This window comes from Quercus lobata, chromosome 5 (assembly GCF_001633185.2).
Source record: "Quercus lobata isolate SW786 chromosome 5, ValleyOak3.0 Primary Assembly, whole genome shotgun sequence".
Classification (NCBI taxonomy): domain Eukaryota; kingdom Viridiplantae; phylum Streptophyta; class Magnoliopsida; order Fagales; family Fagaceae; genus Quercus; species Quercus lobata.
In genome coordinates, this window is record NC_044908.1 from 67,942,011 (window position 1) to 67,961,147 (window position 19,137).

At 35.7% G+C, this 19,137-nt stretch overlaps 1 protein-coding gene across 1 annotated transcript; it reads right to left on the bottom strand.

Moving 5' to 3' along the window:
- Nucleotides 1-2,496: 2,496 nt before the first annotated feature.
- On the bottom strand, nucleotides 2,497-18,846 carry LOC115989518. The gene is made up of 9 exons (XM_031113214.1): nucleotides 18,817-18,846; nucleotides 9,814-9,946; nucleotides 9,574-9,738; nucleotides 5,191-5,501; nucleotides 4,857-5,078; nucleotides 4,639-4,731; nucleotides 3,368-3,469; nucleotides 2,733-3,276; nucleotides 2,497-2,642 (listed from the first exon to the last, which is right to left on the bottom strand). Exons 2-9 carry the CDS (start codon nucleotides 9,929-9,931, stop codon nucleotides 2,623-2,625), a joined length of 1,575 nt encoding a protein of 524 aa, XP_030969074.1. The 5' UTR covers nucleotides 9,932-9,946; nucleotides 18,817-18,846; the 3' UTR covers nucleotides 2,497-2,622.
- Nucleotides 18,847-19,137: the final 291 nt, after the last annotated feature.

Genomic DNA, 19,137 nt, shown 5'->3' on the forward strand with positions numbered 1-19,137 from the left:
AAATACAAGGAAAATAACAACTTTTGGGTAACATTTTGATATAGGGGCGTCATACATGGGTGCTATTGGAATAAATAGGGAGGCTAATAAGCGTGGTGATTTTTGTAAAGCTTATATCAACTAGTGGTCCATGGTCATCCATCAGTTCACAACGAGTGCATTTCAACAACAATGAAACATTGCAGTGTCCCGAAGAGAGCCCTGGTGAGCAGCACATAAGAGTTGTTATACCTAGCAATAGTTTTGCAGGTAGTTATGGAGGTGCAGGGTTAAGAGTAGGCCAAGGTGATGTAGAAGGTGAAACTAGAGAAGGTGCAGTAGGTGGAGGTGGAGGTAGAGGGAGAGGCAGACTTGGAGGGGGGAGATGGAGGCCAGGGTCAGGGTGAAGATAGGAATTGGAGATCGAACATATCCAAAATGACCATTATGGTCGCAGTCCAAACAACTGCTGCTACCATTGGCTTCCATAATATTCCTGTAGCGATCAGTTCCATATGAGGGTTACCTTTGTTGCATGATTGCTATCTTCTTAATCCATAAGAAGCCACATGTTGCGAAAATTTTGGGGGGAATTGGATATACTGCTGTTGCCTTTGGGTTCATTCTATTGACAATTATGTCTCTTGTTTGCACTAGCTAAATAAGGAGGGCCGATGTTTCTTTCATATAGAGTATTGTTTGTTTTTATAAACTGAAAACATTACGGTTTTTATAAACATTTTCAGTTTATAAAAACACAATATGTGTGTGGAAGAGTTTTTCCCCGACATGGGTTATTCATAAAATTCTCATCATGAACAAATCTATGTATTATAGATGAATACTAGCCAATGCGGTCTTCAGTTATGCTATAAGTTTATTTTAAAAAATTTATAAGAAATTATTTTTATGATTATAATACTTAATTCTTCTTTTTATTTTTCTTTTTATTTTCTTATGAGAATTATAATACTTTTTCAATATTATAATGTTTGAGGAATTAGTTTCAATAATATTACATGTCATAATGTCGTTATAAGAGAGTAAATATAAATTTTTAAGATTGATATAATTAAAAATATAAACTTATTGTTTGAGTGACAAATGTTTTATTCAATATCTACTAATTAATTTAAACACGCAATTTTATTTATTTATTTATTTTTTTTTTGGTTTTTTTCATTGCATGTGATTAAATTTTCTTCATTGGATTTTGTTTTAATTATTACCAAAGCAACTTAACTTGAGTAATAATGTCACATTCCAAACCAATTATTTCTTATATAAATTTTAAAAAAAGTAACCATAAATATTTTTTTTAACATAGATAGTAATTAAACCACCTATCGATGATTACTTCATGAAACTAAATGCATTTACCCTACGAATAAACTTGTTGGATTCTTCTACTCTTAGTTTCCTTATTTTTTTGGAGAAAATTACATTTTACCACCCTAAACTATACCTCATATTACACTTTACACTCTACAGCTTTGCACCCTTAACTTTTCAAATGCACGTTTTGCATTCTAAACTGTGACTCTTATTACACTTTGCACCATGTCATTAAGTTTCCTATTAACTTTGATAAAAATTCAAAGTTTAGGATGCAAAGTGTAATAAGGAGTATAGATTAGGGTGGTAAAATGTAATTTTACTTTTGTTTTTAAAGCATTGAGAAGAGGGACAATTAAATTTTTTTACGTGGTGTCATCACTACAAAAAAAAGGTCCTCTGGCCGCGTTTTTAAAACGCGGCTATATCGCAAAAAAACGTGGCTATAGCCTATAGCCACGTTTTTTTAGGCCACGGTTTATAATGTGGCCTAAAACCCGTGACTATAGGACTGATGGTCCTATGGCCGCACTTTTTAACCGCGGCCCAAGCCCTAGTCCTATAGCCTCGTTTAAAACGCGGCCTAAGGGTACGGGCTTAGGCCGCGTTTTAAACGCGGCCTAAGCCTTTACCATAGGCCGCGTTTTAAACGCGGCCTAAGCGTTTACCTTAGGCCACGTTTAAAACGCAGCCTAAGGTTGATCCTTAGGCCGCGTTTAAAAAGTGCGGCCTAAGCTCCCATTGTGATGGCCTGTGACACTCGTTTAAGCTGCGTTTTAACCGTGGCCTAAGGTTCAGGTCTTAGGCCGCACTTTTTAAACGCGGCCTAAGGTTCAACCTTGGGCTGCGTTTTAAGCGTGGCCTAAGTTTCAACCTTGGGCTGCGTTTAAAACGCGGCCCAAAATTACAACCTTAGGCCGCGTTGTAAGTGCGGCTTCAGCCCCCCGAATTCTTATTATGAATTGGTCTATAGCCACGTTTTTAACGTTTAAAAACGTGGCTATAGTATTTTTTTTTTTTTTCCCTTCTTATTTCCTTTTTCTGGGCAGATTTTTACAAACCTGTCAAACATACAAAATATCTCTATACCTGTCAAACCCAGACTTCCAAGCATTAATTTTCTCTAATAAGAAATTTCTCAAGCATTAATTTTCAATATTCCAAACAACTATACATGAAGAGTCCACGAAGTTACAATATTTGACACAATATTACAATCATGTTTACAATATTTTCAATATCCACGAAGTTACAATATTCCGAATATCCAAACAATTATACATTACAAGAGTCCACGAAGAGTCCTCACTATGATGTAGCGCTATTACCTGAAAATATTATATACGCAATATTAGTAGCACATAATATTGCAATAAACACGCAAGTTTTATGGCCATTAAACGCAAAGTTTGTATTACCTGAATAACCGTGTAAACTTGAGATGACATTCTTTTGTAAGAAGGCTACCATTTCATCCATTCTCCGCTTTGCCTCACCCATTTCCCGCTTTGTTTCGTCCAGCTGCTGCTGATGCCGTCTTTCTGATTCGCGCATTGCTTCGGCCAGTTGCTGCTCATGCCGTGCATCTGACTCCCGCTTTGCTTCGGCCAGTGCTTCGGCTAGTTGCTGCTTATGCCGTGCATCTGACTCCCGCTTTGCTTCGGCCAGTGCTTCGGCCAGTTGCTGCTGATGCCTTTGCTCTGAGTCAGCAAGTTGGTCCCTCATCGAATTTTCCAATGCAGTCATTCGTTGGGCTGTTTCAGTGGACGACGGCCCAGGCACACATGGAAGGTTGGACCCACTTCTTCCTGATGGGGTTGGTCCAAAACCGACCCCACGGACACGTCCAGAATGTTCTTTGCCCATCACTTGAGCGAACGCATCATCTTTTGCCCAGAGAATTCCATCGCGATGGTCTCCTACTAGTTTGCCCCCGTTGGCTAAAATTGCTTTCATTTTCTCCTGTTTTCATATAAGAACCAAATAACATATTATTTGCTATAAACATTTCACGCACAAATTAGAAAATAAATAGGTTATGATATAGGCTTACAATCTTCTCTCGCACTTCATTACTAATAGGAGTCCCATCTTTCGTGCAGTATGCTTTTATGAAAACATCTGCACGCTCCACTGCTTGGCCGCTTTCTTTTGCCTACATCATATTCAACAGTCTCATTACAATAGTGAAAATTTATGTTGGTGATATGAAGCGAGAATCGACAACCAAACATAGCAAATGGAATTTGGAACATAACATGCAATATAACCATAAAACAAATTCCGTAAACATGTAGTTTATTACGTTCAAAAAGACGAGTTGTTTTCTTCATGTGAATGCTGTGTATCAAGCGGTTTTTGGTACCAACCCTCTTGCCCTTTGATTTAATAAAATAGCCATTTTATAAGAGGTAACGTTTGAAAAAGTGTGGCCATAGCACCCTTGTTGACAGCTTTGAAGACATTTTCGCCACATTTAAAACGCGGCTACAATGCCACAACTATAGCCACGTTTCTTAAATGTGGTTATATCTGTTACCTATAGCCACGTTTAAAACGCGGCTATAACCCCCTAACTATTTTTAGAATTTTGTCTATAGCCACGTTTTAAACGCAGCTACAACCCCCTAAATATTTTTACAATTACTCTATAGCCACGTTTCAAACGCAGCTACAACCCCCTAAATATTTTTACAATTACTCTATAGCCACGTTTTAAACGCAGCTACAACCCCCTGCCTATATGCATCCCAATTGCTATATACCAAACCAAACTCTTGCTAACAAAGTGGCAAACATAAATATTAATGAAATCTCTAATCAAAAACAGGAAATATCACAAGAAATGTCTATTAACAATCATAAACATGCAAAAAAGCCAAGTCTTCCTTACCCCAACACTGTGCATATGATCAGTAAACTAGTTTCTTCAAACTCTTCAGATTCATCACACATAATAATTTTAATTCAACCAAACAATATGTACGGAAACTCTATTTGTGATTTTTTAATATTGATTATTTCTAAACCAAGAAGTTTATATTATTACAGTAATGAAATTGTGGATTGCTTAGTTTGGACCCTACGACAATGTTGGGCATTGCCACCATTACTGTCATCTCCATGCAAGCCCTTCCTCAATGCTAAACTCACGCCGACAACATCTATTTTAATTTTCATGAATTCGAATCGACCATGTTCTTTCAACAACAAATAAATAAATAAATACAACTAGAATTTATTGATACCACCAATATGTCACAAGTTCAATTAAAATAGTAGAGCATTAAAACTGTGAATGTTGTTGCATAATGCATTTCTTACCATATTGTCAGCAGTTTGTGCAAAACTTATAGGCCCTGTCCTCGCTATATCCGTCTGAAACGAACGACTTCTCTTGTTCGTATCCGTTAATTCCTTTACACATTCCCGCCAACAAATTAAAACAAACAAATCAGTTAAAACACTGTACTCGGTATAGACATTTCTACATCATATGTATAGTACCAGTAAAAGATAATAGAGCAAGAAAATAGCGCAACCTTCGTTTTACCGGCAAACCAATAGTCAACTAGTGCGCGGTAGTCCTGCTCGTCAGCCCAAGATGGTTTTTTGAGATAAACCTCTTCTATTAACGCATCTTTTGGGTAGCATTTTTTTTTTAACTTACTCCTTCGATTCCTTCTCAACTCCCCTAACAAGTGCATTGCCCAGTTCATTTGATTTGCTGGTTTGATAATATCTGGGTCAATGATCCACTTTTTCTGAAATGCAAAAATTGAGTTAGCATAGTGCAATAATTCACCCTACTGAAAATGTCATTTAGCACATACACGACTATACATAACAATTAAAAGTAGCTTAATTTGATACAACCTCTATCTCTACCCAGGCGTCTTCTTTGCATTTACGGTCGACATGCGTCCAAGTAGCAGGCATAAGTGGGCAATAGTTGCGGCAGATGCATAAGGTGCCCAACCACCTTTTGAATGTTTGCCCGCTTTCCCCAACCGGTTGCATGCTCCCATTTAACCCACATACAAGTTTCTTGTTCGGTGGGAGAGCCCATATTCGCTGCATTAGCGTTATTCCACGTCTTTTATTTATATTATTGGATATTGGGGTTTCCCGAACTGCATCTTCTGCACGCCCATCATTGGATGGTGCGGTTTCTTGGACCAAATCGTCTGCATATAGTAAACCATTATTAGAGAGAATGAAATTTCAAAGTTCACAATTACAGAAAAGTCACTGTATATAGCTCAAGTGCTCAACTAACATGATATATGTGATCTTTGTAAATGTGGACATTTTGATACTTAAAGAAACTAATAATAACAAATAAGTCAACCATAATACCTATAATATTGGTAACACCATTACTGCCAGTGTCATGTACATGCACAGCCAAGTTGAATATCATTTCCAAAGCTCGTAAATCACATGAATATCATTATTACAGCTTGGGTAAAATAACCTCAAACAAAAACATAATACCCATCAAAAGAAATTAGAACTTTTACCTCAAATAAAGTGATGAAGATGCTTTGGGGTTCCTAAGTATTTTTGCAGTGATCTTGTTGAAAAAATGATGGTGAGGATTGATTGCTTTGGAGTGGAGGCCGGTGGGTGAGTGTGGAAGTGAGTGTGTGTGTGTGTGTTTAAGTAAAGATAAAAGAAAGAAAATGAAAGACCCTAATAGAGGCAGCCAGCCAATAGAAAGAAGAGAGGTGGGTGAAAATGAGTGATGGGGACTGGTGTTAGGTGGGGGGGACGTGCGAACTAAAAATCTGACTTGACCCCCTCTTTTCTTTTTGTTTTTTCTCTGATGACAAGGATGTTACACATCCACAGTGAACAGAATATGAGATAAAAGTAATTGTGCTAAATGGAGTTAGGAATATTAACCCAAACTCCAAAGAAGTTTAGTAAAATTTCCTTAAGGACACTCATTACCATTTTCCTTCTTAGTATTACTTGATTTTGCATGAAATGTGTGCCACTATATTTATTGAGTCCAATTTCATTGGAGTTTCTGTTCCTTAGAAATTCATTTACTTTTCCAAGGAACAAGTCCAATTCTATTAAATCGGGTCATCACCATTTTAGGCTTTGCTTTTTATTAATTGCTTAAAGAAGTGCACATTTGAAATCGATTTGGTCCCTAATTATGTCAAGTGGTGGTACTTAATTGGATCATTTCCCTAAATCTCACTTCTTGTAGAACCCATCGAGGAGAAGATTTAACAAATTCTGTCCTTACCCCCAAGTTTGCACAGCCAATTTGGTTCCATGCACAACCAAATATTTTCCATACCCTCAACAAATTGCAAGCTGGCCAAGTGCCAAAGAAAAAGCGATCTCCCATCCCACGCGACCTCACCATCTTTTACTAAAAAATAAGTATGGCCTCCCATGCAAATCAAGTTTCCTAAATATTTTTCACACGTCTCTACCCTCTCCACAGATAAACACCCAAACTCCCAGACACGCTACAAAAACTATCAAAACCCAGAAAATACACAAACAAAACCTTCTCACAAACAAAACCTGCAAGAATCCCTGAAACACCCAAATTCCCAGCCAAGAACACCACCAAAAATACCCAAAAACAATGCCCTTGCAAACCCAAATAGAACCATAAATATCCCTGTTTTAACCCATAAAATCAACCCCAAAATCGACAATCTCAACCCCCACTGAAAATAACCCAGCAAATCCTCCAAAACTCTCACTACAAATATCCTACAATAAGCCAAGAAAAATCCCACTGGAACTACAGCCAAAACCCCACTGTCAAACCCTTAACAATTCTCAGGAAGACCCAAAAATAGTCACTGTAAACCCAACACTGAAAACTCCATCAGATACCAATAAAAATCCCTTCATACAAACCAACCAGAAAACCCATTTGAAAACAGCATCAACAGAGCATAAAAAAAAATGAAAGATAAACGGAGCAGAAGCATAAGCTAAATACCAAGACATGAAAGCAGAATACAAAGAAGGAAAGAAGAAATTCAAAAGCAGAGAACCATACAGAAAATTTTCTTGAAGTTTAAGGTCAACAAATTTTCTACTTTTGATGTTGGGCTTACTATTTTTTTCCCCTATATTTTAGATCAAATTGGTTTTTGTTGGGCTTTTTGCATTTAATGTTTAAACATGCTAAGATATTGTCTAGGTAATCATATTTAAGCTCATTTTATCTGTTGAATTTAAAAAAGTTTGGGATCAGGAGTTCAAAATTTTATTTCAAAGGGTCAACAAAATATTTTAAAAATATTATACATAATTCTTTTTTTTTTTATTTAGCTCTTATACTTTTTTTCTATTTCTTTTTCTTTTTTGGCCAGCTCAGATGGTTTATTTAAAGTTTTCAACCCCCTAATCTTCACTTGGTGCCGCCCCTGTGACCACCCCGTGACTTTACCATTACATAAGGTAATGTCCCCCCAACAGTAATTCTGTTCTTTTGTTTAGATCTAAATATATCCATCATCAAATTAAAAACTGATTTCTATACTGTGCGAACTGCACATTTTTACAAGGGAAAAGTGTGTTTTTTTTTTTTTTCTTAGAAACAGAAGGGAAAAGTTAATTAAAATGCAGTAAGAGCAGTAGTTTAAAATATATTTTCAGAAATTTTTTCTGATAAAATGAAAAATAAAATTAAGAGTTTTCTCAAGCTTAGTGAGGGAAGAGGGAGATTTGTATTTGTATTTGGAGTTAATGAAACAAGAATTGTGTTAGGAAGTCTAAAATTTGCTACAGCACATCAACTCATTTACATATGCTTATAGGTTTTATTAGCTTGTTGAAAAACATTATAACGAACATAATTATGGAATAGTTTTTTAAACGTATGACAGTTGATTTCTGATGTGCACTCTGCACAAATATTGCACTTTAATTTTTGATAATCAGCACAAGTCTTACACTGATACGTACAAAATCAATTATTAAAACACTGGAAACTTCAGAAAATGGCAAGGTAAAATAAATAATAGAATTCACTTACCAAAATTTGTTCATTCCACCAACCTAGGAGTAATGCATCTACAAAATTTGGTGATAAGTAAGAAATAGTATAGCATCACAAAAAATGGTCTAAACCTTTTGGTTTTTGTTTTATTTTTTTGGAATATGATAGTATGGATTAGAATCCTCTGTCATTTGCTTTAAATTTGTTGGCTTTTATATGTAATTGGAGGAGACTCCACCCTGTGTACAAAGCTTAATGCCTCAAATGTACAGTTGTTTGTAATAATTAATGAATTTCTATTTTATATATATATATATATATATATTTATAGTTGACCCTATATCTTCTTCTTGTGGAGATGTACAACTGAGCTAAGCTATCTTAGTTGTCTGCTTCTTTGCTTTGAGTCTCCTCAATTAAAAATGAAAGGTTCAAATGTCTTCATTTTGATGGGAGAGTATTGGCAGGTGTTTAAGGCTATAAGGTAGGTTCTCTTCTCATGCCAATATAAGTTTGTGGTTGCTGCCAGAAACTATGCTTTAGGTTGTTTGGAATACTAATGTTATAATCCAAGAATTGAATAGTTGGGTCATGACTGGAAACTACATTTGTTAATGTGGAACTTCAACATAGTAGTTCCAGCATAGATGTCTTTCATCTGTTTTTGAACACTTAATGAATTAAATTTGACAGTGATCCTTTGTTAGGCAATAGAACTCATGGTTGTTGATGCTCTGTTAAAAGCAAATGATTTTCTTCAAATTGCATAACCAATTCATCAACCAGTAGAATTTTGGACGGTTCGAACTTTACACATTACCATCAAACTTCTACGTTTTACTTTACAGCACTGACATAGTTTCTCTGAAAGTGCAGTTAGATGACTCAATCTTAAAAATCATTGAAATTTCTAATGCACAAGAGCGCAACGAAGAGGTAGTAATGTTTGAAATTCTTCATGTCTCAAAATCTTTAACTTCTCCTCTTGAATTATTTTTTATTAAAAAAAAAAAAGGAACTTTAGTGAACCAACAGAGATAAAAAATTGTTAATCTTATTTATACATTTTAAATTTTTGGATCATTGTGTGAATTTTAATTCATTCAATTAGTAAATTTCATTTTACTTTAATAATTAAAGTATGTATCAAGTCAAAACTACTAAAAAAATTGAAACCATATAAACATAAGGTTAAAGATATAGGTTACTTTAGTCATTAACAGCAAACATAAAAGTGTTACCCTAAGAATAATTTACACTGTACGAATAACTACCTGCAGAAGGCGGCTGTGTCTCATCATCATCATCATCATCTCCTTCCTCCCATCTTGCGTGCTCAGCATCATAGGCGGCCCTTAACTCCTCCTGCATGATGTCTCGTGAGCGTGATGAACCTTGGCCAACTTGCACAATTGTCAATGGATGGTCCCTCTCCATTCCTGCAGCAAACGACCAAAAAATTAGTTACAACAGTAATAAATATCAAACGTTACATTTCAAGATATGTAAACTACCTGTGGGTTGTGACCCAGCATCACTAGTATGGGCGGCTTGCAGCTCCTCCCCTCTCTGTCGTGAACTCGAGGGTCCTTCGCCGACGTCTACAAGTGGCAATCGGCGTTTCTTACCCATTCCTGCGTCTAACAACTTTAGAAAACAAAAAAACTGTTAATTATAGACAACAATCAATTGCATAACATGTAAGTGAAACATTTTTGGGTTCTGACACCCTTTACAATAGTTCAACCATATACACGTTGTGTGCACCAAGATAGGCAGAAGAAAACTTTATATTAAATGTCGCAATTTTTGTTAGAATTGAGTTGGGTGAGGACCTATGGTAATTAAGATCATGAAGGTAAGATATTAAAGATGATTTTAAAACCCCCATAAATGAACCAATAAAAAGCTAGACTTAGGTATATTTACAATCTGCTACAAGTCATGTAAATTCAAAATAAGAAAAAGAAAAAGAAAAATTTTAATTTGCTTTTGACGTCTATGTTTTTAATGACACCTTTTTTGTGTTGGTGGGTTTAGACAGTTGGCTTGTACTGCATGTTATAAGCAACTGAGGTACAAAAAATCAAGTGGTTTGACATATGATAAATGGGTTTTCAATTTTAATGATGTTTGGGAAGAAAGAAAGGTTTCTCTCTTCTTCTCTAGTCTCCACCCACTGTGGTTCCATCATCTGCTGTAGGGTCTGTCTGTCTTCTATCTGTATGTATGCAGCTTATGTCTTTGGTTAGAATGTCCCTTTCTATAGGGGTTTCAACTTTCAAAAATATCTAATAATAAGATATTCAGGACTCGTTCAGCTATAGGATGAGTACTATCCACCATCAGACTTGGAGAAAGGGTGGAATGTTTCATGCAACATAATTGGGGTAATGACTTAATGAAGGACACAATAAAATGGGCCCATAAATATCAAAGGACAAGTTAAGCATGGTGATGTAATCAGCTTACCTCATGCCATTAGTACATTAAAATTATATAAGCTTTTCTTCTCAAAAAAAAAAAAAAAAAAACATTTATATAAGCTTTTGTCATATGGTCCTAGCTAGCAGTGAGTACTGGTGTCCCTAGATACAGCTAATTACTTGATGAACGGGTGAGGTTTTGGTTGTTGATTTTTCTTTATTACGGTTTTCAATTGGTAAACTGAAAAAAATAAAAAATAAAAAAATCCTCCATTTATAGCAAAATTGTGAACAGTAGGCCACAAATGATATACACATAATGATATATACATCATAATAGTGCACGGTAGTCTTGTATAAAAATTACTTTAAAATATGAGGTTATGTTTTTAAATTTTTATTTTTTACAATGTCCCCACCAAATGATATACACATTAAACATGAGTCCTCAAAAATAAATTAATATAAATATCTTGACAGATAAAATGCTGTTAAAGCCATGATATGACAGTGTATCAAAGTGAAAATAAAAACATAATTAGTCATGGATTGGAAGAGCTTGCTTAAAATCCTTTGCTTCTATAGTATCCTATGACTTTGAAGCTTAACAGCTATGACACCAATAGCAAAATATAATTTCTTGGTAAATGCCATATCTCTTTTGTTATGATCACATGATAACATATTAGTCTTTCCATAATCAGAAAATCAATAACACAAACCCACATGTTTGGATGGATTAAAGTTGACCACGACTTGTACACTGATTATAAGCCAGCAGGCCCAGCACTAACTAAATTAATCAATGAACTAATTAAAAGGGTTAAATATGAGCTTAATGGGGTGAACCAAACTTTCACTTACAAATCAACCTATGGTATGACCTAAGCCTAGTTTTGGAATACTAGTTTCGATCCTAACCATACCTATTTCTTAACATGATAGTTGGTTCGAATCTATATGGTATGATATAAACCTAGTTTCGGAATAATGGTTTCAATCCTAGCCATATCAATATTTGGGTAAAATAACTTATTTTAATATCTAACAATATATACACTACCCTATCCAAGTTTAAGAGCTTCTCTTTGCCAAACACTACAACCACAACGAAAAGAAACCCTAACACCACACGATCATATATCCAAGTTCATAAGAAATGAATTTCAAATCCAATAGCGAAGAGGGGAAGGAATTGGATACATCATAAGTAAAAATTAAAGGAATTAACAATATTAAGAGGAATTAACAAATTCAACAAATATTACACAGAGGCATTCCAACTAATTCATGAATGAATACGTTCTCATTAACAACTGTAACATCCAAACACATAATACACTACTCATCCTCGGTGTACTCATCCTTGTTGTCATCTTCATTGTCAGACTCATCGTCAATAAACTCATCTTCATTGTTTACTCCATGAAGATCTCTTTCAGCAATGATGGAGGCATCAATTGTCATTCCCTCTAGATCATCCCGAGCCCAACGAAGGTTGTCACTCACAACCTCATGACTACTTAAGTTATAGGGAACATTTTCAGAAAAACTATATATATCATCCTCCTCACGTTGGGGACCAACACCAGCATCAAACACGTCCCTAGCTTTAGTTTTGACAACAGCATACCAATCCTTGTGCCTTTTATCTTCCACATAAAAAACTTGTGTAGCTTGAGATGCCAAGACGTATGGTTCATCCATCATTTTATCCCCACCATGTATGAAGTATGTAAAGTTTACCATAGGAAACCCAAATTCATCAGTCCTATATCCTCTCCTATGTTGGTCATGAACCCATTTACACTTGAATAACACATGTTTGATTTTGTCAGAATAATTCAACTCAATTATATCACTTAAAATACCATAGTAAGTATTGCCCCCATCAGTAGCCACACTAACTCCACTATTCTGCGTTTTCCTATTTCCCTCATCATTTACACTCCTAAATTTTAAGCCATTTATTACATAATGCTTGAACCGCTTTACATAAATATACGGCCATTTGGACAATGCAACAAGGGTATCACTAACTCCCTCCCTTTCCTTCTCAGCATCAGTGAGGGACATCACCTAACATCAGTTGGCCAAAATAAAATAATTCATATCAGTACAGTTAATCATGGTTGAGACAGTGTTACAAGTTTAATAAGTTGAAAATGTCATACGTACGTGACCCCCAAACCATGTACAAAACTTCTCCATGTGATGCTTATATATAATGGTATCGGAAACGTTACGATTGTGGCCTTTTCGAAGTTCATCCTCTATCAATCTTTTGTGCATCCTGTGCAGGCAATTGTATTAGGGTTAATAGACCTTACGTACATTGGATTGACGTGCAATTATATTTGTATATGTAATACTTACTCACGAAAGCGGTTGATGTTGTCAGAATTGAATAAAACGTAGCGATGGGCTTGGGTCCACTCTTTATTGTCTAGTGTCATGATCGAAACCACCCCCGTTGACTCCTCAATCATCCTGGTGGGTCGATTGAATATAGTTTCCACTCCTTCCATATACCGTGAACAGAATGTTAAGCACTCCTCTACTATGTATCCTTCAGCAATAGACCCTTCTGGAGCAGCTCTATTTCGTACGTAAGACTTAAGACGTGAGAGGTACCTATAAAGGAATGATAAGATTAATGATTGGCAATGGTAATTCGAACACGCACATGAAACTGGACGTTGATCAATAATATTACACACATCTTACCTCTCAATGGGATACATCCAACGGTAGTGCACTGGACCACCAATCTTAGCTTCAGCAGCTAAGTGCATGACCAAATGTACCATCACTGTAAAGAAGGATGGAGGAAATATCTTTTCCAATTCACACAATGTCACTGCAATCTCTGCCTCACTAGTCACAATATCTGAAACCGTAAGGGTTTTGGAACAAATTTGTCTAAAGAAGCAAGCTAACTTTATCAAAGGTCTACTAACATGAGATGGCAAAGACCCACGTAATGCTATGGGAAAAAGTTGCTGCATCAATATGTGATTATCATGACTCTTCAAACCAGAAATCTTGCGTTCTTTCATATTCACACGGCGTGAGATATTGGAAGCATACCCATCGGGCACTGTTACATCCTTCAAAACTTGCAAGAAACCATCTATCTCCGATGAAGTCATATGAAAACATGCAGCCGGTATGGTATACTGATCATCACTTTTTCGTTGTAGGTGGAGTTCACTCCTTATCCCCATGTCCGCCAAGTCAAGGCGTGCCTTGTAATTATCCTTCGTTTTATCCTTCAAGTTCAACAGTGTGCTTAGTATATTGTCCATCACATTCTTCTCTATATGCATCACATCAAGATTGTGTCGCAACTTGTGATCCTCCCAATAAGGCAAGGTAAAAAATATACTCCTTTTCTTCCAACCACTCTGGTCTGCCTCCCTTCTCTTCCTTTTTTTGTAAGCAAGTTGACATTTCCTACCCAGACAACGTCCAAGTAAATGTTCAGTTTCCACAATAATGTCAGATGTGACTGGTGGTTCAGGAGCCAATCGAGTATCAATAGATCCATCAAATGACATACCATCTTTGCGGAAATCATGGTCAACATCCAACCATCGCCGATGTCCCATGTAACAGAATTTGCGACCATTTCTCAAATATCGAGACTCGGTCTTCATGGCACAAGCAGGACACGCCAACTCACCTTTGGTACTCCAACCCGACAAATCTGCGTATGCAGGAAAATCATTTATGGTCCACGTCAATGCTGCACGCAATTGGAATACTTCTTTTGAAGATGCATCGTATGCTTGTACTCCAACATCCCATAACTCCCTTAGTTCTTCTACTAACGGTTCCAAGTACACATCAATAGCAATCCCTGGCGAGGTAGGACCAGGAATAACTAATGATAGAATCAAAGATGACCGTTTCATGCACAGCCAAGGTGGGAGATTGTACGGGACCAACATGACAGGCCACGTACTGTGACTAGTACTCATAATTCCGAAGGGGTTGAACCCATCCGCAGCTAATCCAAGTCTGACATTACGAGGGTCAGATGAGAAGTGTAAATGCTTACTGTCAAACATTTTCCATGCATCTGAGTCAGCAGGATGCCGCATTACCCCATCATCAGTACGACCATTAACATGCCATTTCATAGAACTAGCCAGATCGGGTGACAGAAATAGTCGCTGCAATCTTGGCTTTAAGGGGAACCATCTTAGGATCTTCGCAGCTTTCTTCTTCCCCTTACTGGATGAAGCATGCTTACTAGCAACAGATGCCTCATTTGTTTTCCACCTTGAAGCTTTACAACAAGGACACGCTTCGAGGTTAACATTTTGCTTCCAAAACAGCATACAATCATTGGGACAAGCATGGATCTTCTCATAACCCAAACCCAAATCTCGAACTATCTTCTTAGCCTCATAATGGTCCTTTGGCAACTTAGCGTCTGAAGGAAGCATATCCATCAGGACTTGAAGCAACAGAGTAAATGACTTATTTGTCCAACCACACAGAGTCTTCAACTGGAACAACACGACAATTGCTGAGAAAATGCTAAATTTTGTACAACCTTCATATAAAGGTTTGTCTACATCATCTACCATCTTGTAAAACTTCTTGGCGTCATCATTCGGACCTTCACCCGGACATTGCGCAGTTGGACCTTCTTCCATTGGTTCGGGTGGGATTTCATGCGGGGGGTACAAATCGTGCAACATCCCATGGAAATCACCATATGGATTTTGGGTTTCTTGCACATGAGAGCTCCCACATTCGGTAGCTGGCGTAGCAGCCGCCGATTCACCATGAAATTTCCAAACTTTGTAATTTTTAAGCATCCCCGAAGCCCAACAGTGCTCACGTACCACATTTAGCGGTTGTATAAGCAAATTCACACATTTCACACAAGGACATAAGATCTGCCCATTGCGGGCGGATGGAGCAGCAAATTCCACGAATTGGTTTACACCTTCAAAATATTCCCTTGTACCCCTCCGCTTCTCCATCCAACTTTTGTCCATTGCGATACAATATTTACGGAATGTTACCTACACCAAGATTTGTTACTACAAATATACTAATTATTATAATTACATTCATTTGTCATTTGTTAAGAACAGACATACCCAAGTATGCAGCTATTTTCTTGGAACATATAACACTTGTCCTATACTAACTCAATGTGATAAGTTGTAAAAGTAGTTAAGCATAAGTGTTTACAAAATATGAAAACAAATACGAAATTCATGTCATTGTAATAATTATTAAAAACTTAATAATTATTAAGTCTATAATACCATGATGCTCAATTACTTGGGTCATTGGTCAAAAGTGAGTTCAAAACATTTGTCAGATAGGTTTAAGATTTGGTGTGATTCAAGTTTATAGTTGTTTTGTTGAGGTTTTTATTTTTATTTTTTTTGTTTTTTGAAAAGAAAATTACATTAGCTTTTCATGTGTAGCAATTTAGCATATGGGACCCTCTATGATAGTGGGTTTTGTTTGCATAAATAAGGATTGCAAACTTGCAACTGTTAAGACTTAATTTTACATGAATTTAATTTTTACTGTTGGGCAATTCCTTGAGTATGAAAGTCGATACGTCATGATCATTTTGTGTTCATAATGTTTTTGTAATCATTATCATATATTTGTTGTAATTCATCATACAATCCTGGATTTGTTTGCAATTAGCCAATATAAGGAGTATCTATGCATTTCATTTTTATTCATCTATTGTGAAATTCTGTTTAGGTTATTCGAATGTTGTGGCCTATAGTTTTCTAATACTTACAATTCAGACCAGAAAAAGGGGGGTCCCATCTGTCGTGAAATTACCATTAGTTTATTAGAATGTTATGGACTTTAGTTTACTAATGCTTTCTGTCATAGAAAAGCAAATGGGGGCTTAAGGGGTAATAAGTTGGGCTTAATCACAAACATGAAGATCTTCTTGATTTCAACTTTAATATCTTCCTTCATACCTAAAAATAAATACAGGTTTTTTTTTTTTTTTAAATCTTTTTTATAAATGGTCTATTTATAATTTTGTTGAATGAGCAAAAAATTTCAAGATAAGATTTTGAAATTTCTATGAAGGACTCCATGAATTTAGGTTTTTTTTTTCTTGCAAGTAATTATTATTATAATTGATTTTGTATTGTCTTCGTATAAAATGTTTAAATTTTAAGTTTCCATGTGTCTTTTGTAACAAGAAAAGAAGGTATATTCTTGATGATGATGAGTTGTTATATTTAATGATCTTTTGTTGTATATTTGCTTCTCATAGTGCTTATTACAAGTGGCTGTCTTGGATATTGCATGATAGTGCTAATGCTTTTAGATTGATTTCATCCTTTTCAATTTTGGGCTTTTCTAGGTTTTGTATGTAATTATATTCTTAAAATCTTAGTTAATCTACTTGGGTGATGAGGGGGGAAAATCAAACGTCTTGACTTGAATTATTTGGAGTAGCAAGTATGGTCAAACTATATTTCCAGTGGTGTGCTCAAATAGAATTTTAATTTAAAACTATCTCGAAATGGAATTGATAGGTGAATCAATCCCAAATTTTCACAGCGTTATCTGTTATAGTGTTATGAAGATTAAAATCTTAAAGATAGTCTTATATATGTGTATATATATATATATATATTGATTGTAGAGGTTGTAATTTAGTACTTAAGTTTTTTAATCATATTTATGATAAGTATGTTTGCGATATTGTGAACATCTAATTTCTTATCCATTTCTATTTCTATTTGCTCTCGGTCTCTCAAATTTTTCTCAGTGTACCTACAATGCAGAAGATGTATATATAAAAGAAAGAGGAGAGGCTGAAGCAGCTAAAAGGGGCAAGATCCCTTCAATTAGCTGCCTCTATTAGATGTGATGGATGCTCGTGAAAATAAATAGTACATAACAATGACAGACTTATGTTAAAACAGAAACGATACACCAATACTCAAGTTACTGCATTATCTAGAGCAAACTCAGGGGAATAATTTCAAACTCATGCTAAAGTAGAAAGTGGATTTGACCATACTTGTTTTTGTATTCATTTGTGGGCATTAAACAATGTTTATATTATTATGTAATCGCATTATGTTTAATAATAAAATGGCATTCCTGGATTTGCCTTCGTCAAATTTGTACAAAACTTTGTAAGACTTTCTAATGTTGCAACTTTGAGTGCTACTAGTTAGTCTGTTTATATATGATCCCTAATACCCCACAAAAAAAAAAAATTTGAACTATCATAGTCTTTTGTTTTCATGCTTGATAGTCCCATGAAAAAGCTAGAAGTTTTCATTGGAAAGTAATTGCAAATTGGGATGATCTAGTAGATTTGTGCAGTAAAGATAGGGCAACTAGTCTGTGAGGGTGCTGAAACAGGTGTAGAAGTTGTTGATTTGGATAGTGGAACTCGGGTCCAAAAGAATTGTTGGCTGATGATGATAATTTATCGCCAGACTTGGTTAATATTGAAAAGATAAGAGCTCAAACTCCATATTTGTACTCACTGATTCTCCAAATTTGACATAACAAGAGGGTAACATCCAGAGCCTATAACTAATGACATGGCCTATCTATATACAATTCTAGTATATTTGAGACATTTACAAGACTCAGAGAGTGAAAAACTTACAAACTCTTTTCAAGAACATGCATTGAATATGTGAATAGAGAGTTTACTAAATCACTCTGACAGAAGCACTCACACCTATTGTGGTTAAAACATAATGTAATTGTAAAAGGGAGGCCAAAAACCAAAATGTAAATAATAGCCTCCAACTATGGCATTCCTTTTTCTTCAATTCTTATGTAATTAATGTTATTTCTACAAAACTTCAAGCTGTGTGAATGAAGATCATATTAATTTTATCACTGTGAGCATCACACAAATTATGAGTAGCCAAAGGGAAAAAAATCAATTATTCTACAAACTCCATCAGTAAAATTCTATCAAACAGAACACAAAAATTCTACCCTCAATAGACCTGTTAAAAACGAGTAATTGACAATAGAATACCCAATTCAATGCTCAAGCTCAGGAATTGACGACTTTCGTAGATCTGAGTGGTAAAGAATACTCACAATTCTTTCAAGAAAGGATGTTTGTAGAAGTCTGCGTCAATTCTCCCTGTCAACTGGTTATGATCCAAGTACCTGAGATTGAATCAAAGAATCCTTTAGAGTATATACCAAGACAATTTCCTGCCCATGGACATCAACAATAATAACATAATCCAACAACGCATGTATACAAAAATTTTTACATTAAGAAAGAAAATGCATTCCATTAATTGCCAACTCAAAGATGCATGCCAGGACAGCAATGCAAGTTCTGCGTAGGTAAAACAAGCCATGGAAAGTCTTCAAAATGCATCTATATTTTCCACATTTACAAAGGCAAAA